Source organism: Podarcis erhardii (genome assembly GCF_964252035.2).
Source record: "Podarcis erhardii genome assembly, chromosome: 14".
NCBI lineage: Eukaryota > Metazoa > Chordata > Lepidosauria > Squamata > Lacertidae > Podarcis > Podarcis erhardii.
The window spans coordinates 32,010,302-32,032,932 of NC_138503.1; the positions used below are offsets into that span (position 1 = coordinate 32,010,302).

The 22,631-nt window shown below is 44.1% G+C and overlaps 2 protein-coding genes across 2 annotated transcripts in view; one reads left to right on the plus strand and one right to left on the minus strand.

The window, feature by feature from the left end:
• Positions 1-2,369, plus strand: part of LOC309329466 (uncharacterized protein) — a 30,445-nt gene extending 28,076 nt beyond the window's left edge. Inside the window, exon 30 of the mRNA XM_081840239.1 lies at positions 157-2,369. Coding sequence (XP_081696365.1) covers positions 157-242 — 86 coding nt within the window. The 3' untranslated portion in view covers positions 243-2,369. The remainder of the gene's footprint in view (positions 1-156) is intronic.
• Positions 2,370-3,532: 1,163 nt separating this feature from the next.
• The window catches only part of LOC309329470 (mesothelin-like), a 28,974-nt gene continuing 9,875 nt past the window's right edge, over positions 3,533-22,631 (minus strand). Inside the window, exons 10-20 of the mRNA XM_081840254.1 lie at positions 22,436-22,565; positions 21,634-21,824; positions 20,420-20,510; positions 19,449-19,560; positions 18,338-18,522; positions 16,625-16,771; positions 15,163-15,296; positions 13,275-13,408; positions 12,088-12,182; positions 7,731-7,920; positions 3,533-6,307 (exon numbers count right to left, since the gene is read on the minus strand). Of these exons, the coding sequence (XP_081696380.1) occupies positions 6,210-6,307; positions 7,731-7,920; positions 12,088-12,182; positions 13,275-13,408; positions 15,163-15,296; positions 16,625-16,771; positions 18,338-18,522; positions 19,449-19,560; positions 20,420-20,510; positions 21,634-21,824; positions 22,436-22,565 (1,507 nt within the window). The 3' untranslated portion in view covers positions 3,533-6,209. The remainder of the gene's footprint in view (positions 6,308-7,730; positions 7,921-12,087; positions 12,183-13,274; positions 13,409-15,162; positions 15,297-16,624; positions 16,772-18,337; positions 18,523-19,448; positions 19,561-20,419; positions 20,511-21,633; positions 21,825-22,435; positions 22,566-22,631) is intronic.

The following is a 22,631-nucleotide window of genomic DNA, read 5'->3' on the forward strand; positions in this document are numbered from 1 at the left end:
ATCTGATTTCTATTTTGTACATTATTTTTTGCATAACCCATGGTGAGGAAAGGGCATTTACAGTGTAGAATTTCCAGCCCTCTGGCAAATCTGAGGATCTTGAATGCAAAAGCAACAGTGGCTCATTTGAATTACCCCTCCGCTTTCTCCATCCAGGATCATCTTCCAGCTTAACCTCCAGCTGTCTTCTTCTGACATTGTCCCTTGTGGTTGGAATCCCACTTCAGAGGAGGCTTCACTGAGGGTATTTTTGCTTCCTCGCACCTCCCGACAGAAACTGGGGACAGCAAAGGCAAGAGCTTCGAAGTTCTACAAGGGGAGCCGTTTGGAACCCATGGATCAAATGCCAATGCTCTCTGGACTGTGGGTTTCTTCTGACTTTTATGTGCATAGTAACTGCCCTGTGCCTAATGCAAATTTTGCCTGCTGCAAAGCTGCTGTGTTTGTCTCTACCCTCATTTTGTTATGGTGACACTTCCACACTCAAGGTAGTGCTGAGATCCAGCACCATCTTTCCTGTCCTCTGTGCATGCTGGATCCTAGTCTGTTGAGCCTCCTGGAACAGCTGTGCTCCTGAATTCCTTTCTGGGCCTGTGTTAGTAACCAGAACTGCACCATCAGCACCTCAGGTTGGTTCCGAGCAAGGGGAAGCAAGAAGACTGGCTTTGCTCAGCCCACCCATCAGTCAGCTTGAAGAGTTGGGAACCTAGCAGAAAGCAAACTGCTTTCTCTGCCCCTTGGCTACTAGTCATGATGGCTGTCTTCTGCTTCCACGGTTGGAGACAGTCTGCCTCTGAATATCAGTTGCTGCAAATCACATGTGGAGAGTGGACTCCTGTCTCACCCAGGCCCTGCTTGTGCTGGTTAAGTGGCCAGGCTGTTCTATTCAGAGACCCAGTTCTGTTTCATTCAGTTCACATTTAAAGGCAAACCTACTTAGTCTGCACTTTCTGAATCTGTGCAAAAACTGAAACACAGCCATCCTTTGAAAATTGCACTTCTCTGAATTTTGCAATCTAATGCTCCAACCGACGCATGTTTACAAAAATGCATCTGTTTTGGAGAATTGTGCATTAAAATGAAACTAACATTAAAAAATGCATTGTATTAGGGAAAATTGCTTGCAAAACATGTGCTTGAGTCAAAGCTGCATAGAGAAATGTGTTTATTAGGATAAATGCACAAAGAGTACATTAGTTTTAAAAAAAATGGCAATTTTTTGTAGAAATGTGGACGATTGAATTTAAGATTGAAAAAAATGAGAACTGAGAGATCTCAAATTGACATGTCCCTTCCCAGTTCTTCCTTCCCTTTGTGGGCAGCCTATAGCAGAAGGTCTGAGTCCCATCCATCTATAATTACACAACCTGAATTTTCTGGCATGTGACTGAACCGCATCCGAAAACAGAAACTGCTTGGAAGCATCCAGTGTCTTGAATGCTGGGGAAAGTTGATTATCGTGCAGCAGAGGCACTACCTTGAAAGGAAGGAGGCATCTTAATCCTATGTTAACCCTAAATCAGAACTCTGTATATTTTGTGCTATACTGCGTATTAGCAATAGGTATTTTCATTGGACTTGGCTGTAGCATGTTGGCCAAAGTTTCAGGGAACATCAGGTACCAATCACCAAAACCAGAAGCTTGAGAAACTTGCAGTGGCTGATAAAAAACAACAACATATTTCTGCCCAACTGCTAAATTCAGAAGGTGGGAATATTGAGTGTGTCCTTATTCAAAACTGCCATGATCCAGATGAGACATTAGTCACATTGAAGAATGGGAGACAAATGTGATTCAGTTTGCATTTAAAGAGGAAGCCACTTACTTTGCATTTTGCAAAACAATACGCGAACGGAAACTCAGCCATCCTTTGGAATTCACTTTTCCTGATTTTGCAAAGCAGTTCTCCAGCCAAGTAATATGTACAACGATGCATAAACAAGAGTAAAGTGTGAATAAAAATCCATATATTATCAAAAAATAACGTGGAAATGCAAGGGGGAAATTGCTTTGCAAAAATATGTATGTTCAGATAAATTAATATTACAATGCTGAAAAAATAATTGCAAACTGATATGGAAATGTGGGGAACAGAACTTGATTAGAAAAATGAGAAACTGATGGAATCCAAAATGACAGATATCACCCCGCCCTCTTTACCACTGAAAGAGTTTTAGGTTCTGATAGAAGTAATGGAAAGCTCACCTGAAGCTCTTAATTGATATAACTTCCAGACTCCATTGTATACCTCTCTAAATCTCATGCTCGTTGATCTTAAAAAAGTCCAGCTGTTTCCCTTCTCCATCCTAAACTGTTCAAGTTCCTTAATATCACAAAGTTGCTTTCTGCAGAAATGACTTTCTGTTTAATTTCAATAACGTGTTAAAAAATAAAAATTGGTTTTAATTTTGACCGGCTTTGATGTTTACACATTTCCTCCCCCTTTGGAATGCTGGGCTGGGAGGCAGAAGGGCTGGAGAGTGGGGGAAATAAACTGAATACGTATATCAACACAGTTTTTGACACAATGTCTACACAACTATGGGACGCGGGTGGCGCTGTGGGCTAAACCACAGAGCCTAGGACTTGCTGATCAGAAGGTCAGCGGTTCGAATCCCTGCGACGGGGTGAGCTCCCGTTGCTCGGTCCCTGCTCCTGCCAACCTAGCAGTTCGAAAGCACATCAAAGTGCAAGTAGATAAATAGGTACTGCTCCGACGGGAAAGTAAATGGTGTTTCCGTGTGCTGCTCTGGTTCACCAGAAGCAGCTTAGTCATGCTGGCCACATGACCCGGAAGCTGTACACCGGCTCCCTAGGCGAGATGAGCACCGCAACCCTAGAGTCGGCCTCGACTGGACATAAGGGTCAGGGGTCCCTTTACCTACACAACCATGCAAACTGAGGCCCAAATGAACTTTAACAACAACCCCTAGTGGCTAAAATTAGAGTAAGGGGGGGGGGGGTAAAAAGAATTATAAAATGCAGGATTATGTTCCTCCTAGGTCAAGTTATACCTCTGTGTTATATTTTGACAGCTTCTAGAGTGCTGCAGGTTCTCCGTTCCTCCTTTTAAGGGGACAACTTCAACACAGGCAGTGGACAACTTCAACACAGGCAGTGAGGAAGGGGCGAAGATGAGCAGCAAAATGTGGGCAGGCCAGAAGAAAAGTGGGCACAGTGGTGGATATGTCCCTTTGTAGAGTAGGCTACATTCGACACACCCACACACCCTCTCTCTCTTTCCTTCATCCAGGCAAGCAAGAGGCGTTATCAGGTTCAAGGAGACATTCCAGTCATGCCAGAGCACTGGAGGGTGTGAGGCAGGGGCGCCGGTGTGAGGCAGGCAGGGCCTAGGGAGAGGGGGTGTGGTCTGGGGAGGCTTGGAGAATTCTGAGGTCCATGTAGAGAGGCATGAGGTAGGGGGCACACACATGTGATCCTGTACCTGAGGTTCCCCAGCTCTGTTTTAGAAGTCAGTGTGACATCTTACACCAGGAATGCCAAAGACACAGCAGCCATATTAGAGAGGAAGACCAGATGTTTATTTTGCACAATACATATAAGCCATTTATATGAGTCAAAAGAACAGGTTATATAGCATCAGGTGTCCTTAGCATTCCCCAGCGGATTTTCTATTATTGTCTTACCCTTTTCTAACACTGATCCCCAACCCGCCTGCCTTTGAGTTGCAGCCCTTTCATATTTTCCCAATTTACGAAGCAAGCAGGCACCTAGTCCTCAAGAGAAGCCTCCCCTGCTAGACTGACGTAAGCCCCTCTCTTCCCAGGGCTAGAATCAGCTTGCAATGCTTGTCCAGAAGGCTGCAACTATGCCTTCCAAGTCCATCTCACTTGCTCACCCAGTTGGTGCATAGTGACGGGCCCTGTCAGCAGACTGGTGTCTTCCCCCTGGTTAGAAAGAAGTCTTGAGCTCAGCAGGTTATTCTTCATGGCCCAAGACAGTTCCAACCACAGCATTTCCCTTTACTCTCTTGGTTAGCTAGACTGACTATGACATTTCTGGAGACTTCGGGATGTCTGCTGTGAAGGCACTTCTGGTCCGCTGATTGATCATATGACTGCATAACGTGCATTCTGTGCATCAACAATCATACTGCAAGGATTGTGTGTGGCATTAGGAAATCCTATAGACTCATTCAGGGCCAACCCACCCATGAGGTAAGTTGAGGCAACTGCCTCAGGCGGCAGGATTCAGAGGGGCAGTGGATCCCAATATAGAACTTTAGTTCTCCTTTGTTCCTGTGTTCAATCTTCACTCCAATCTTCTTCCCTGGTGGGGAGGGGAGCGCCATTTTTTGTTTTGCCTCAGGTTTCAAAATATTTGGGGCTGGCCCTGGACTCATTGGTCTATTATGGAAAGTTTTATCTTTCTTGGTAGCTAAAAGGGGATTTTTGCTTAATGGACACCAATGTCCATTAATGGTGTCTATTAAGCATGGAGGTTCTCTTCATCTGCAGTGGGGAAAGAGGACTGAAAAAGGCAGGTTTTGCAAGAAAAGCAGACTTCACATCACTGGACTTAACTGGGCAGAAGCAGCCTTGAGGAAAATAATGGGTTGTTGCTGATTTTTAGGATGCTGATAATGCTTGGACTTGCCTACTTCCTTTCTATCTCTTCTCTCTGTTAATAAACTGAAATCAATTCACACTTACTGAAGCTGGATGTGAACGGAAACAAAGCTAGATTTCAAAATTTGCTACTGCTCTGAATTTAGTTGCCCAGACAAAAATGTATATATAAGTGAAATAACAAACCAGTGTGCATCATATTACATAGGAAGCTACCTGATACTGAGTTGGACCACTGGTTCATCTAGCTCAGTATTGTCCACACTGACTGGCAGTATCTCTCCAGGGTTTTAAGCAGGGAGTCTTTCTCAGCTCATCCCCATCTGGGGACGCCATGGGGGATGGGTGCCTTCTGCATTCAAAGCAGATGCTCTACAATTGAGCTGTGGTCCTTCCCCATATTAGTGAAACTGCATTTCTCATAGTATATTTTTGCAAGCAAACTAAATTCTGAAATATTGGAATACTGGAAACTGATGCAGAAATGTGATAAACTCAGCTTAAGACTGGAAGAATGAGAAACAGAGGGAGGAAATGGAAACCGACAAATTCATCTAGCTCTAACCTCAACACAACACATCCATACTCTCTCCTCTGAAAGAAAAGCAACCCTCTAAACCTGCTCCTGAAATTTCTCCCAAGCTCAGAGAAAGTGAGAAGTATGGAACTCTGTGTTGCACAAAATCCCAAGGACTGCAGATTTAATTCCCACCCCTTCCCTGTTTGTCAAAGGCAGAGGAACGTAGGTCAGACTACTGGTCCAACTAACTCATTATTCTCTACACTGACTGGCAGCAGCTCCCTAGGATTTCAGGCGTGGTTCTCTACTCGCCTTGCTTCGAAGTGCCATTGAACCTGGGATCTTCTGTGTGCCAATCATCCGCTCTCCCCACTGAGCTGTGGCCTTTCTGCTTGAAAATATTTGGGCATTGCCTGGTTAAGCTTAAAGCTCGGGAACTGTGTGGGATGAGCAGCCACCACTTCAGAAGGTGGTGTTTTAGAGCTCAAAGTTGCTCCTTGCTGCACCCCCTATAGCTTACAGAAACAAACCATGTAAGTTGGACAAAAGCAGCTAATTCTACGTTATTTGCATAATTTATACAGGTACTGGTGTCTCATCATAGCTCAGGCTATGAAGCTCCTACTTTGCAAATGATATTGCTGCATGAATGAAGCATTCTACATATTATTATTATTATTTATTAAACACCCATCCTTTACCCTAAGATCCCAGGGTGGCTTACATATCTATATATGTATGTCTGTATACACACACACACACACACACACACACACACAGTTGCACCTTGGATCCCGAACACCTTGCGAGTCAAACGTTTTGGCTCCCGAATGCTGCAAACCCGGAAGTGAGTGTTCCGGTTTGCGAACGGTCTTTGGAACACAAACATCCAACGCAGCTTCTGAACATTTTGGAAGTCAAATGGACTTCCGGAACTGATTCTGTTTGACTTCCTAAAATAATCTCCTTCACCCACTTCCCTAAGGGTATTCTTGTTCTTCCCACAACAGGCAAAGTTGAAAGTTGATAGAAAATGGCAGCAAAATGAGATCGATCATCATTACCACATTGCCCGTTTTTTGATTAGAGCAGGAGAGTTTCATGAAAGGAAAGAAGTCAGCAACAGAGTCAGGAGAAACGCAGGGAAGAGGTGCAGGAGATGGGCAATGGTGGCGGCACGGGGCGCTCCGGAGGTCTCTGGAGAAACAAGAAACAACATTGTTATGACTCTATAGTCAGATTCCTCATCTTTCAGAGAAAGGTTGAGAACTCTGAAGCAGAAGGGGAGAGGCACAGGAAGCTAAGAAGAGCCTGCTGGATCAGGCCAATGCCCTGTCTAGTCCAGCATCCTGTTGTCATGGGGCCAACCAGATGCCTCAATGTGTAGCCCACAAACAGGACCTCTGAGTGCAACAGCAACTCTCCCCTCCCACAGCTTCCAGTAACTGGTGTTCAGAACCATGGTGTAGAGCACAACCATCATGGCTAGTATTAATCAATAGCCCTTGACTCCGGGAGACAAGTCATACATTTGAAGCACATGGCTCCCACCCAAAGAATCCTGGGAACTGTAGCGTACCCCCCACCCACAGAGCTACAATTCCCAGCACCCTGAACAAACAGCAGTACCCATGCGTTTTTGAGAGAGGCAATCTGATTTAAATGAGATTTAAGTGCATGGTGTGTACACAGTGTTTAACGTGGAGAAGACAGGATTAAGAGGCGATATGGCAGCCATCTCAAAACATTCAGAAGAGTTGTCAGTCATAGTGATGATGGAGCAAAATAGCTTTTCGTTGCTCCACAGAGTTGGATTCAAACCAACGGGTTTAAAGTACAAAAAAATAAAAATAAAAATAAAAATGAAAAATAAATGGGGCAGAGAGGGTATTTTTGGCTAAACTTAAGGAAGAATTTCTCAGCAGTTTTAGTTGGTTGACAGTGGAAGTGACTCTCTTGGGAAGCGGTCAGTTCTCCTTTGTTAGAAGTTTTTAAACAGAACCTGGATGGCCATTGATCAGGGATGCTTTTGCAGTGGTTTGAATTAGCTAAACTTTGGGATCTCATCTAACTCTGTGGTGGTTTTGGGCTAGTCACTACCTTACTGGGTTGTTGTGCAATTAAAATGGGAGCAGGGCGGGGAATGTGCACTGTCTGAACTCCTTATAGGAAAGGCAGATTGCAAAAATAAATAAATGATGAAAAAATAAAGTAGTACATATATCTGTACAGTGGTACCTCGGATTACAAACACCTCGGGTTACAAACACTTTGGGTTACAGACTCCGCTAACCAAGAGGTAGTACCTCGGGTTGAGAACTTTGCCCCAGGATGAGAATGGAAATCGCATGGTGGCGGTGCGGCGGCAGTGGGAGGCCCCATTAGCTAAAGTGGTACCTCAGGTTAAGAACAGTTTCAGGTTAAGAACGGACCTCCGGAACGAATTAAGTTCATATCCAGAGGTACCACTGTATGCACAAAAAAGACACCTGGAGACATTTTCATAATTCCTATATACTGATTCTCAAGCTGGAGAGCTTTTATTATTGTTGTGGATCATTTACCTCCTACATCATTGGAATATAAACCCCCTCGAAAGCAAATGCCCCCCGTTTCTTACGTTTCTTTTCTTCGTCAGGCACAACAATGTATCCATCAGGGATCCCCCCTCGGAGCCCAAGGCCCAGGCTGTTCAGCTCGGATTGCTTCTGCTTCACGATCCAGTCTCTTACGAAGGGATCGTTCTCTTGAGTCTTCAGCTCTGCTACATTCATCCCCAGCAAGTTTTTGACATCGGTGGGTTTTAGTTGCTGTGAAATGAGTCAAAAGGAGTTGGTTATAGGCAATGTCTACCCTGCTGGGATTCAAAAGCTCCAACTGCAAATGTAAGCGGCAAAGGATATGTGTATATGTGTGTATGTGTATATGGCCCACTCTTTCTCTCTCTCTCGTTCACTGAGAGGAACTTCCAAAGTGTTCCGATTGTTGCCGTAGGTGCAAGTTTGTTAGCAACACTACTCCCGGTACAGTTACATGAGAAGGCTGGGGTGTGATCTATAGAAATCCCCCAGGGACTGATAGAGAAGCCCAGTCAAAGACTGAATTGTGCTCTGATAAATTTCATTTCATTTTATTTTGATGCTCTTTCTGAAGGTTGCTTTCCACAGCAAGCCCAGGATGTTTTGCCGCTTCAGGAGAAACAGAAAATACCACCCCCACCTCTTCCGCAGCTCCCTTCCTCTTCCTCCACAGTCCTCCCTCACTCCCTCCTCCCCTGAAGCCACAACCACCCTGTGCTGAAGGCAGGAGCAAAAGGAGGCCAGAGATATTATCCTAGCTATTGTCTTAACATCCTAGCTATTAATCCTGTTATAACATTCAATGTGGCCAAGTTTTGTGCAGCAGCAATAAAAATACGACTTATAATAATTAGCACCCAGGATTAGTGTAATGTACCGACTGATGGACATTCCTGGGTCAGAAGGTTTCCTTTCTGACTGATAAATGATGACCCAGAACTGCCTTTTTTATGTACCGTATTTTTCGCACCATAACACGCACCCGACCATAACACGCACATAGTTTTTAGAGGAGGAAAACAAGAAAAAAAATATTCTAAACGAAACAGTGGATGTATGATTTTTATGGTTCATGCTGTGGCCACAGACATGTGATCTGACGGTGAATTTGGGGTAGCCCAATGCAAAAATCTTGAGGATCCATGTGGATCCGTGCTTTGTAACCACGTTTTTGCACCGCTGCGGCCCCAGGCAACAGTGGGTGTGTGATTTTTTGGGTGCAAGCTGTCGCCATGGACATGCTATGTGATCTGATGGTGAATTTGGGGTGACCCAGTGCAAAAATCCTGAGGATCCATGTGGATCCGTGCTTTGTAACCACGTTTTTGCACCACTGCGGCCCCAGGCAACAGTGGGTGTGTGATTTTTTGGGTGCAAGCTGTCGCCATGGACATGCTATGTGATCTGATGGTGAATTTGGGGTGACCCAGTGCAAAAATCCTGAGGATCCATGTGGATCCGTGCTTTGTAACCATGTTTTTGCACCACTGCAGCCCCAGGCAACAGTGGGTGTGTGATTTTTTGGGTGCAAGCTGTCGCCATGGACATGCTATGTGATCTGATGGTGAATTTGGGGTGACCCAGTGCAAAAATCCTGAGGATCCATGTGGATCCGTGCTTTGTAACCACGTTTTAAGTGGGGAGGGAAGGAAAAGCACTCAAGGGACAAGGTGCACGCGTGGGGTGGGTGGAGAAGGATGCTGTTAATAATGCAGAAAAGGGGTATAAAAGAAGGCTCCTCTCCTCTCCCACTTTGCTCCTTTAAAGGCTCTGCTTCTCTCCCTCTTCCCCAGCTCGCTGAAAAACTTTGCTGCTATTTAGCCAGCTGAGTGGGGAGGAGAAGGGACAGAGAGCCTGCTTGCGAAAAAAATTTGCTGCTATTTAGTGAGCTGTTCTCTCCCTCCTCCCTGGCTCGCTGAAAAACACAGCTCCCGGGAATAAAGAAGGACCTGGAGGTGTGGGCCAGAATGAAACTATCATTTTGGGGAAGAATTTCCACGATAAAAATGACGGTGCTCCCAAAGATGTTATTTTTATTCCAGACTATACCCATACTAAAGGGTATAGGAATTTTTAAAGAATGGCATAAAGTGATCTCAAGGTATATCTGGCAGGGGAAGAAGCCTAGAATAAAATTTAAATTATTGACAGACGTAAAAGAAAGAGGAGGCTTTGCCCTGCCAGATATGAGATTGTATTATGAAGCAGCTTGCCTTTGTTGGTTAAAAGAATGGATAAAGTTAGAAAATAATGAATTGTTAGATCTTGAAGGATTTGATAACAGATTTGGGTGGCACGCGTACCTCTGGTGTGACAAAAAGAGGGTTCATAAAGGATTTGGAAACCACATCTTCAGGGGTTCACTAATAGAGGTTTGGGAGAGATACAAAAACATATTGGAACCAAAAGTTCCACATTGGCTGTCCCCGCTAGAGGTAATAAGTGTGAAGAAGATTAATATGAGAAATAAATGGGCCACCTACGGGGAACTGATAATTAATGAAGGAGGAAAATGGAAAGTGAAACCATATGAACAAGTCAAAGACTTAGTTTATGATTGGTTACATCATTATCAGGTAAACGAAATATTTAAAAAGGATTTGAAGGAAAAAGGTTATGTAGAAAAAGAATCAAGTTTCCAAAAGGACATTATAAATAATGAGTATAAAACTTTGTCAAAAATGTATAAGATACTGCTGGAATGGAATACAAAAGATGAAGAGGTTAAATCGGTAATGATACAGTGGGCAAAGGATTTTGGGTATAATATTCAATTTGAAGATTGGGAAAAACTGTGGAAAGAGCATTTAAAATTTACGGCTTGTATTACACTGAAGGAGAATCTGATGAAAATGTTTTATAGATGGTATATGACACCTGTAAAATTAGCAAAGATGTATAAGGTTGAGAACAAATGTTGGAAGTGTAAAGATAAGGAAGGGACATTCTTTCATCAGTGGTGGGAATGTAAGAAAGTGAAAAGCTTTTGGGAAATGATATATAACGAGTTGAAAAAAATGTTAAGATATACTTTTGTGAAAAACCCCGAAGCTTTTCTCTTAGGTATGGTAGGAAAGGACATCAGAAGAAAGGACTGTAAGCTTTTCCAGTACGCGGTAACGGCAGCCAGAATCCTGTTAGCCCAGAGGTGGAAACAAGAGGAAATACCGACGATAGAAGAATGGAGACTAAAAATGACAGACTATGCAGAGCTGGACAAATTAACTGGGAAAATCAGATATACTAAAGATCAAAAGTTCATCGAAGACTGGGGGAAATTTGTGGATTATCTGAAAAATATATGTGGCGTGAATACAACGCTAGTGGGATTTAAAGAGGCACTGTAAAAAAAAAAAGAAAACAAGTATTGTTTATTAGAAATAATGGGAGTAAGGAGGAAAAATGGCAATACGAAAAAAGGGAATGTGTATTAAATGTATAACCATGGATGATTGTCAGAGACGCTGAAGGAAGTCAAAAAATAACTAAGATTTGTTCTAGGCGGGTTTAAATGAAAAATTGGATGGAATTTTATAAAATGTATAACAATAAAAATTATTTTTTTTTTTTTTAAAAAAGCTCCCTCCTCCCGGCTCGCTGAAAAACTTTGCTACTATTTAGCCAGCTGAGTGGGGAGGAGAAGGGACAGAAAGCCTGCTTGCGAAAAAAATTGCTGCTATTTAGCGAGCTGTTCTCTCCCTCCTCCCTGGCTCGCTGAAAAAAACAGCTCCTTCCTCCCGGCTCGCTGAAAAACTTTGCTACTATTTAGCCAGCTGAGTGGGGAGGAGAAGGGACAGAGAGCCTGCTTGCGAAAAAAATTGCTGCTATTTAGCAAGCTGTTCTCTCCCTCCTCCCTGGCTCACTGAAAAAAACAGCTCCGGACTCGTGTAAGCGGCTCCTCTCCTCTCCCGCTTTGCTCCTTTGCAGAAGCAGGCTCTCTGTCCCTCTCTCCTCCCCACTCAGCGGCTCTTCTCCTGCTTTGCTGTTTCAAAGCGAGCCACGGAGGAGGGAAGGAAGGGGAACCATGGATCCTCTGCTGACTGCAGCAGATCCCCCCGCCATCCGTAGGCATTCGCTCCATAACACGCACAGACATTTCCCATTACTTTCTAGGAGGAAAAAAGTGAGTGTTATGGTGCGAAAAATACGGTATATGTGATTTTACATCATCTGATTTTGTCTTGAGTTTTTAAATTTTGTAATTGGTGTATTTGCCTTGATACTGGTCATTGGCTGTAATAAAATGACTTGCACTAGGTGGTGGTGGACATGGAGGAGGAGGCAGGGTGAGGAGGAGATGGCCGCCAGCCATATCTGCTGTCTGAGGCAACTGCCTCAACTTGCCTCATGGGCAGGCCAGCCCTGTCATCTTCAGCCCTACGGTGTTATCCCACTCACCATCACGGCATCCTTTCGCAAGCCCTTGAAAGTGTTGATGTCCATGTTGACATTATTTTTGCTGAGTGCCCTCAGATCCTCACCCGGAGCACCTCCTGTAAGAAGAAAACTTGGTGAAAACTTGATGGTTACACATTGCCAACCTTTCTTGAGTCAATGAAAGAGATCTTTTAGTTATGTTTAGAACTCAGTTGCAAAGTTCCCTAATAAAGGCAACTCTTTACATGTGGAAAGTACCCAACTCTTCACGGTGTCTTTAAATTCTCCAGTAGTCCCAGCTTTGGATCCAGCACAGAGCAAGCATGTCTCTGTGTATCCAGCTTCTAGCCTGTTTCCAGTTCAGCTACTCTGGCTCTTGTTTTCCTGCCTAGCAGCTAGGTGAGGGGGCTGGAGGAAAGGCCCACCTATTAGCCTGTAGGGCGCTGTCACTTAGTTGTAGCTCCTGCAACCCAGCTCGTTCTATTGGGATGCTCTTAAGTGGCCGGCTAAGGTTGCCGTCTTACAAATAAACTTGTCTGACCAGGCCAGCAACCTCTGCTCTTAGATTCTAACCCTCACTGAGTACAGCACCCAATGAATTGGAAGGAGCTCAGGGTATCATTCAGACCAACCTCCATGAAACCCACAACATTGTTTTAATTTTCTCAGTCCTGCAAATAGGGATGTTGAGGAAATAAAATTTGATCCAAACCAGACATAATGGTGGTGTTCAAGGCTAGGGATGGACAAATATACCAATTTCGGTTCTCTTGGTTTCTCATTTTTCCAAACTTAAATTATCTACATTTCTGCATCAGTTTGTGAGTTTTATTAAAAACAAAACAAAACACCCTCATAAAATTTTAGTGCAAAACTTTAGTGCAAAATTCTCCTAATAAAGAGTTGCATGCAGTTGTGACAACTATATGCATACTTGCAAGAAAATTTCGCCAATCTAATGCATCTTTGTATGTTATTTTCACTATGCTGTCATGCACATACCCTAATATGAGCATTTGTTTTAAATTGACAAATTCTTCCATCTCTAAGTAAGAAGGTGGGCGGGAGGACAGATTGAGGTTAGTGGGACAGTGTCCCCATTTAACCGAATGGATGAGCTGATCAGCTGCTTTCAAGTTGCATTTCAACAAACTGCAATGCTCATCCTAGACTGCAAAGGTGTTTCTGAAAATGATGCTGTGACTTACCCAGGTATGGCTTGATGAGGTTATAGTAAGCAGGGAACTCGTTGTGTCGGTCAGAGTAAGCCCTCTTGGCTTTTGGGTACAGGATATCCTTGGTAGTCTGAGGACACCCACCAATGTTGAGGGTCTTGGCACTCCTGTCAAGAAAGGCAAGGAGGGAGAGGAAAGAAAAGGTGAGTGAGTCTCTGAGCCCTTCCACATTTCTCTCAGCTTTGCTTATTATTCACTGGAATGAAGGGGTCCAAGAGCTGAGCCCACTAGGTCATACAGTCATAAAAACATAGAATTCTAGGGTTGGAATGGATGCCAAGGATCATCTAGTCCAACCCGTCCATTGCAGGAATCACAGCAAAAGAGTCTCTGACAAACAGCCATCCAACCTCTGTTTATAAACCTCCAGGGCCCCCCAAACTGTGGTCCATGGGTCACCAGTATTTTGTTTATACAGTGGTACCTCGGGCTACATACACTTCAGGTTACATATGCTTCAGGTTACAGACTCCACTAACCCAGAAATAGTGCTTCAGGTTAAGAACTTTGCTTCAGGATGAGAACAGTGCTCCGGTGGTGCGGCGGCAGCAGGAGGCCCATTTAGCTAAAGTGGTGCTTCAGGCTAAGAACAGTTTCAGGTTAAGAACAGACCTCCGGAACAAATTAAGTACTTAACCCGAGGTACCACTGTATATTATTTCATTAACATCCCACCTTTTTCTCCAAGGACCCCAGGGTGGGGCTGATTTAATCCCCACAACAACCCTGTGAGGTAGCTTAGGCTGAGAGGCAGGAATTGGCCCGAGGCCACCCCAATGCACTTTATGTTTGTGGATTTGTGATGACAGGAGACTGCACATCCATTACACTGAATATGCACATTGAATTTTAATTGTACTTTAATTGCATCTTTTATTTCCCATATTGTATTACGATTGGAATTCTATGGGATTCAAATTTTAACAGAATAAAATACAATATGTGAAGAGAAATTGTGCGCTATAAAACTGAAGTAATGCACATGACCTTCTAAAGGCCCACGCTGGAAGACCACAAAGCCCAGGATCTTAATAATCAAGTTGCACCCCTGGATTCTGCCTCTCCCATTACCATCCCACCTGCACACTATACATGTCAGGGGCTGGTCTCGATCGGAAGACTTGGGAATGCAATCACAGGGAGATCAGCTCCTAACAGAAGAGGAGGGGGAATATTAGAAGCTGCTCAGTTGAGAGAGGAGCTACCCAGCTATGAGATAGTAGCTAAGCAACCAGAAAGGAGGGAGCAGCTGGGCGATACATCAATCAAGAGTGGGGGAGACCCCCCTCCCTCCCCCCAAACTCAGAGGTCCAAGCATGTCAGAGAACAAAGGAGACACGGGGGGGGGGGGGGAGAGGAAATTCTCATTGGTGTACTTCTTGCTGCGGAAGTGGGGAGGACTCAGAGTAGGCAACTGATATCCTTGAGGAGGGTTGCCTGTTTGTGATTGCAACATAATGCTGTAATAAAAGGACAATAAATCTACCAAATGCTAATTAATTCTTATCGTTGAACCACCAGAAGGGAGAGGGGAACTCCCGTACTTGACAATACATTTAAAATGCTGTGATACCATTTTAACAGTCATGGCTTCACTCAAAGAATCCTGGGAGATGTAGTTTGTTAAGGGTGCTTAGGGATGTTAGGGGGCTGCTATTCCCCCTCCCAGAGCTACAATTCCCAGAGTGGTATAACCTTCCCAAGGAACTTTGAGAATTGTAGCACCGTGAGAGGACTACGGTCTCTTAATGACTCTCCTCACTACAGTTCCTGGTTTTCTTTGTGGAGAAGCCATTTGCTAAGCGGAAAGTGGACCTCTTTTCTTGCTAAGAGATGAAGAGTGTTAAAGGAGTTTACTCACTTGATAGCATTCTCTGTGATCGTTTTAAGCTGGCCTTGGGTCAAGGAGCACATGTAACGTCCCCCAACAGCATCCAGAGCTGTGGCATCAAACTGGCCTCCGGACTTGCCATATTGCTGAATAATCTCCCTGGCCTAAAAGAAATAATTTCCAACCCAAAACAGATTGGCTTGTAAGTATGTCTTACATGAGCAAAGCTAAGACACTGCTTAATGAACTAGCCCAAACTCAGCTAAGTGTACTATTCTGACCTTTTACTATTTCTACCATTTCTATCGTTGTCCTAAAAGGAAATGTTCTCAGGGGTCTCACCACAATGGCCATGCATTGGCCATGCCCCCTCAGATAAAATAGCCATAGCCCAGTGCTAAAGCACCTGCTTTGCATGCAGAAGGTCCCAGGTAGGACTGGGAATGTCATTTGTCTGTAACTCTGGAGATCTGCTGCCTGTCAGTGTAGGCAATAGTGAGCTAGATGGACATAAGGCAGCATCTATGTTCCACAGCAAAGTTGCAGAGCAGCTGCTTGGCATGCAGAAGGTCCCAGCTTTAATCCTCAATGGCATCTCCAGGTATGGCCTGAAATGGCCCCTGCCTGAAACCTTGGAGAGCAACTGCCAATCAGGCAATATTGAAGTAGGGTGGCTCAGTTATCCAACATGTTATGAGCCAACTTCTATGACTTTTCCAGTGGATTTTGGTCGGCTGAACTAGTCTTATGAATGCTCTGTGCTGTCTCCACATTGTGGCTCCTTCTAGCAACGTTTTATGTATTCTGAATATTCAGAAATCTGGTCTGAGGCACCAAAATGCACTGGGGTAGGCTGAAGGGGAAACAACTCATTAACTTAAAAAAGGTAAAGGATCTCTGACAGTTAAGTCCAGCCGCAAACGACTCTGGGGTTGTGGCACTCATCTCGCTTTACTGGCCGAGGGAGCTGACATTTGTCAGCAGACAGTTTTCCAGGGTCATGTGGCCAGCATGACTAAGCCGCTTCTGGTGCAACGGAACACCGAAACCAGAGCAGTACAAGGAAATGCCGTTTACCTTCCTGCCGGAGTGGTACCTATTTATCTACTTGTACTTTTTGGTGTGCTTTCAAGCTGCTAGGTTGGCAGGAGCTGGGACCGAGCAACGGGAGCTCACCCCGGTGCGGGGATTCGAACCACCAACCTTCCAATCGGCAAGCCCTAGGCTTAGTGGTTTAGACCACAATGCCACCCACTCATTAACTTTACCACCTGTTAAAAAAGCAGAGGAGAACAGAGGCATCATAACCTCTGTGTATTTTAGTGCCGTCCCTCTAAAACTTTGCAACCAAATGCACCTCTTTACGCATGTAAAATGTTTCCTCATGTTTTGCTTCTAGGAAGCGATTCACAAAATCAAAATAAACTTCTAGTTTGGAAAACGAGGGGAAGAAGTAAATCTGGGGAGGCTGTGCTTTTAAGGCTGACGTTACCACTTCATCATCAGGTGCGTTGTCCAGCAAAGCAACAAGGGTGTCTGGCGAGTTGAACTTCCATTTCTTAATATCCTCAGGAGTCATTAGGCTGAGGATGCCTCCCATGCTACGGATAACCGAATCGGGATATCCAGTAGGATAGAGCTATAGGGATTGCAAAATAAAAATCAGTGTTTGTGAATGCTGCTGGAGCACCTCTTGCCCTTTCTCAGAGCGCACATCAATCAGGAGACAGATTGCCTTAGTGTGTGTGTGTGTGTGTGTGTGTGTGTGAGAGAGAGAGAGAGAGAGAGAGAGAGAGAGAGAGATACAGAGAGAGAACAAGAGAGTGAGAGAGCAGAGGAGATCAACAACAGGCAACTCCAGAGGCCATGACAGGCAGAGTCACCCCTGATGGGTTGGAAGTAAGAAGCAGGAATGTTAGGGAATTCTGATGACGAAGAAAAGGGGAGAGGAAATGGCTGGTGTTCACTTTTTCAACCCATGTGCAGAACAGAAATCAAGTGAATTCAATCGATATTTGCTGGTGTTACAGCTTTCAGTATACAAACCACACATAACTGATTATGCCCCCCCCCCCCCCGCAAGTTGCATTAGCTTTCCTTTGCACTGAAATTAATGGGGTGAAATAACATATTGACAACCTAACTTACACAATTAACTATTTATATTACATTAGTTACATAATTTCATGACAGCAAGGCAAACAACATGGCATTTCACAGAGGACGAACTGGAGCATAACAGAAACAAGGCTGCATGAGACTAAGGCAGGATGGAACAACAACAACAACTTTATTATTTATAGCCCACCCATCTGGCTAGGATTCCCCAGCCACTCTGGGTGGCTTGTAGCAGAATAGTAAAAACATGATAAAACACTAAACATTTAAAACTTCCCTAAACAGGGCTGCCTTCAGGTGTCTTATAAAAGTCAGATAGTTGTTTATTTCCTTGCCATCTGACGGGAGGGTGTTCCACAGGGCAGGTGCCACTGCCGAGAAGGCTCTCTTCCTGGTTCCCTGTAACATCACTTTTCGCAGTGAGGGAATCAGCAGAAGACCCTTGAAGGAGAACCTCAGTGTCTGGGCTGAGCAATGGAGGTGGAGACACTCCTTCAGGTATACTGAGCCAAGGCCATTTAGGGCTTTAAAGGTCAGCACCAACACTTTTAATTGTGTTCAGAAATGCACTGGGAGCCAGTGAAGATCCTTTAGGACTGTTGTATTATGGTACTGGCAGCCACTCCCGGTCACCAGTCTAGCTGCTGCATTCTGGATTAGTTGCAGTTTCCGGGTCACCTTCAAAGGCTACCTAGAGCGTATTGCAGTAGTCCAAGTGGGAGATAACCAAAGCATGCACCAATCTGGCGAGATAGTGCCAGGCAGGTAGGGTCTCGGCTGGCGTACCAGGTAGACGGGGAAGGAAAGGGAATCGGTGCCACTTTTCCTCCCTAGTCAGGAGACAGGCAGGGAGAGGGCTTGCTGAGGGCAGGTTGAGATTGGTGGGGCAGTGACTCATTCACCTCAATGAATGAGTGGGGGCAGAGTGACAGAGACAGAGAGAGAGACAGAGAGAATGCAAGGCCTCAATCTATTGACCTGCTTGGACCACTCTCCTTTGCCTGCAGTCTCAGATGAGCAATGGCTGAACTCAAGCCCCAGTTCCATGCCCCTCTTAGCAAACTATGAAAGCCAAAACATCAATTACCTGGTCCAGCTTTTCTTTAAGCACCATCAACTGCTCCTCAGTGAAAGCATAACTTGAGATCTTGTTGAGATTGGCCTGCAGGGTTTTGTCATCCAAGCACTGGCGTAATTCCTCGTTATCGTAATAAAGAGGCATCAGCTCATCATCAAGCACCTCCTGTGTTATGGTCTTATCAGCTGGGCATCCTGGGAAGGCAAGACTCAATAGTTAACCAGGGTTGAAGAACTTGCACAACTGACAAGCCCGTGTGGATGCAAGAACATCAGAAGAGCCCTGCTGGATCCTATCCAAGTTCTGTCTGTTTAGGTCCACCCCTCTTGCTCCTCAGCCACAAGTGATTCAGAAGCATAGTGCCTCTGAATCAGGGACTATGTGCTGTAGGGTGCTCTCTGCTAAATATGTATTTGGAGAGAGGCTAAATTCTGTGACCTGTATTAACTATGCAATTAACTATGTGGGGCTTCCCTTGTGCTTGATATGGAAGCTGCAGTTAGTGCCGTATGCTACAACACAGCTGCTGGTGGGAGTGAGATCCTGTCTGCTCAGAGCTTTGCGCTGGCTGCTGATTTGTTACCAGGCAAAGTTCAAGGTGCTACTGTTAGTATATCAAGCCCTTAGTAGCTTGGGACCAGCTTGCTGCACTGCAAAATTCAGGGAAGTCTGAATTTTGAAGGGTGGCTATGTTTCACTTTGTGTGTTGTTTTGGAAAGGGCGAATTAGGCAGATTTGCCTTTAGATGCAAACTGAATTTCTTCCTCGTCCCTAGCAGGAGTTTCTGGTCATATGGAGAAGACTTCAGGAATGCCCCCTCTAATCCCCTCACTGCAAACTGAAGTGGCAATCTAAAGTCTGGCAATATAAACAGCATCTGTTTCACATATATCCACGGTCCATTTCTGATGTCTTCAGGTGTCCTCCCTGAAACCCTGGAGAGCCACTGGTAGTTAGTGTAAACAATACTGAACTAGATGGACCAATAGCCTGTCTCAGTATAATGCAACTTTCTGTGTTTCCTATGTAACAGCTTTATCATGGGATCTGCTGTTTGTGTTAATTGGCTCCAATGCTACCAGAGAATAGCTCCAGGCTTAAAAGCAGTGTTGCTGTATACCTGAATTACGTTTCACCCTGGAGGGGTGGAGGTTTTTCACAACAGACGCCAGCTGTCCTGTTGGCATATGGGTATGGTGTAAGAAGTCTTTCAGCCATGGTTTTAATACACCCTGCAAAAGGAAAAAGAAACACCTATGTGGTGAAGGATGTAAAATCTAGAAAATCTATGCGATTCTCAGTTAGTTAAACTGAATGCATAGATTCCTTTCCTTCTTCTGGATTTGGGGTTTGGCAGCATGACCAAGATGGTTATTTTTCAGAACAGAATACCGCAGCAAATAATATGAAAATGGTGATGATGTTAGGTTTATCCCACCTTACCTTTCAAGATGGCTAACAAAGTCATCATTGCACAAAGCAGTTACAAACAGTTCAGTATAAAGTCACGGCAAACACAAGACCCATCGTATGAAAGATGGTTACTGATGAAGAATCATGAGATGGCAGCACTAGTGATGGAACATTAATGAACATTTTGTGTTCTGGTTGGTTGTTACATATCAGTTGGTTTTTGCTTTAGCAGTCTCCTGCACGGGAAGGATAAAGGTTTACAGTTGGAAGTTTTGCACAGGAGGCTCAAAAGTTTTCAAGGGGATGTTTACTCAGGAGGTTTTGCACAACATTTTTGACTAGGAGCTTGACAGTTAAAGGGAAACAGAAATTTAACAAGGTGTCCACTCTCCTTGCATTTGACTAAAGGTTGGAAGAGAGAGTGTATATAAGTTAAATTTGAAAATAGAGTAGAACAAGAAGTTGTGGAGATAAAGACTTGAAGAGGCTAGGCTGCTTAGGTTCAGTTTATGACATTTGTGACAAAGATAAGTGAGGTCCACAATAATTCCCACTTACAATTTCCCCATCCTATTTTCCTGGCAAACAAACACGACCCAGAGCACAGCACTTCAACAGAGACTTAAATACCCTTTTGCTTCCCCTTGATTATGGGGGGGGGGGGGGAGAGAGACTTACTGCAGGAATACTTTGTAGGATGCTATGATCAAATATAGGGAGCAAACCACTCAGTTCTTCCAGGGTAGAAGTTGACCATGTTGAAGGAAGCCTGAGTGGAAAGAAAGGGAATGGAAAATTATCAGCAAGCTACATATCAACACCATGGAACTCTGAAGTAGGGGCATGAGTTTCACGGAGAGAGAGTTTAAAGGATGTTCCAATCAGAAGCAATGTCTGTGACATTTAGAATATAATTTCTCCTTCTTTAGGCATTGAGGAGCAGCTGCAGAACACAAGGAGGACAAGGCAGCAGGGGCACTGCCCTCCTGCCACTGGTGCTGCATTTGCGGGTGAGGCAGCAGTGTGATCAGGGAAGCTTTAGGTTGGTATTATTGGGACACCTGAAGGACACCACCAAGAGAGGCTCCCCCAACCTCGCAACACTGCTGCTCTCCCTCACTTGCTCCTGCTGGTGCCGTATAACCCAGTGGAATACTGCAATGCCACTAAAGATGAAAAGGAAAAACATAAAAATTCAAATGTTGCACACTTGCATTTTGCAAGCAGTAAACCAAAAGGATCCAACATCAAGTATTTGTCATTTAAAGCCTTGGTTTCAGATGCGGAACCTGTGTGACATTGCAAGATCATAGTTACTCCCTCAAATCCATTTCTGCATGTGTAAAAAGTATAATTCCATGGTGAAAAGAAACCTGTACTGTGTAAATTGGTGGTTGCTTTTTGTTTGTGTGAGATTTCAGTTTCTTAGGCAAAACCCACCTTTCAGCTACAGAGCATGGCTTTTGAAGCTATGAAATTTATGGGCTGTAGCTTAGTGGTGGAGCATCTGTGTTCAAACCCTGGCATCTTCAGGAAGGGTGAGGAATGACTCCTGTCTGAAAACCTGGAAAGCTTCTGCCAGTAAGTGACATGGTAATAGCCTAACTCGGCTTTTTAGGTATTATTCTATAAACTGACTCTGTATCTATGTTAGGCATGGCTTCCTCTTAGGGAGCGTAGCTTTTGCTGCAAATATAACATTTCATGATGAGCATTTCCAGTCAAAACGCCACAATTCTAGCTTTGAAATGCTGTTTGCACTAGCAAATGCAAATGAATTAGGTTCAGTGGCAATCCAGACAGATTTCTGACAACCAGTTTTCTTTTCAGGAGAATTAAGAAAACTCCAAAAGAGCAAAAACAAAAAAACAAAACCTGCAGTGTGATCCTACCCAAAGGAGGTTCTTCCACTGCCAAGGAGAGCTTGGATTGCTTTGATTTGTTCGGGTGTGAAAGACTGGCACTGATTTAACTGCGTCAGAAAATTGTTGCCGGATGCTGTGATGTAGTCTGCACCAAGATCACAGACTAAGTGGCCCAGAATTGCCGCATCTTCCTTGGTTACCTGTAGGTCATGGATGTCCTACGGAAAATCATTTGTAAAAAAATTGTGTAAATTTTTTAAAAAGAGAAGCTATCAGCATCTTAAAAAAAATTAAGTTGATTAATAACCTATATTTTAACCAAATAATCAAATATATTTCATCGAATTAGTTTCTATCTGTATTCCTGTATAGGTACTATTATGAGATATTTCAGAAACTGGGAGATAACTTGAGACTGAGTAGAGCCTTTCAATTTCCCATGAAAAACACACCAAGACTTCAGTAGTCTAAAATCTGCTTCACCTATTAAAATTGGCCCTCATTGATAAAAATACGTAAATAAGCTGGAACAGTAGTTGACTCATCTACTAATTGTATTTTTTCAGTCTGGAGAAGAGAGATAAAACCCAGCTTCTATCATGTGATATCAGGTGATTATTGGCAAACTGACTGTATTTCAAATTGAGGTCATGGGCATAAGAGATAAAACTGAAGTCTGTGCTGTGAAGCGTATTTTTTTCCAGGGTGTTCTTGAGTTAAATTGAAAGTTTCTTGGTCCAGAGTGCCACTTATTCGGCACAGACGCAAGCTTGAATAAATGCTTTTGCTTTTATCACTGCCTAGGGTGCCAGAATTATACTTTACTTACCAGGCAAGCTAACGCCTCTGACAGAAGCTGTTTCCGTTGTGGGGAATCTTTCTCCAGGACATCAATATTGGCTTTTCCAACGCGAGTGACATACTCCTTGCAGTTTTCACCTGCTGCAAGGTCTGAAGGCCTATAAACAAGAAAGGATTAATGAATGTTTGTGCATATGGATTGACTCTCCCCACTCTGTGTTTAA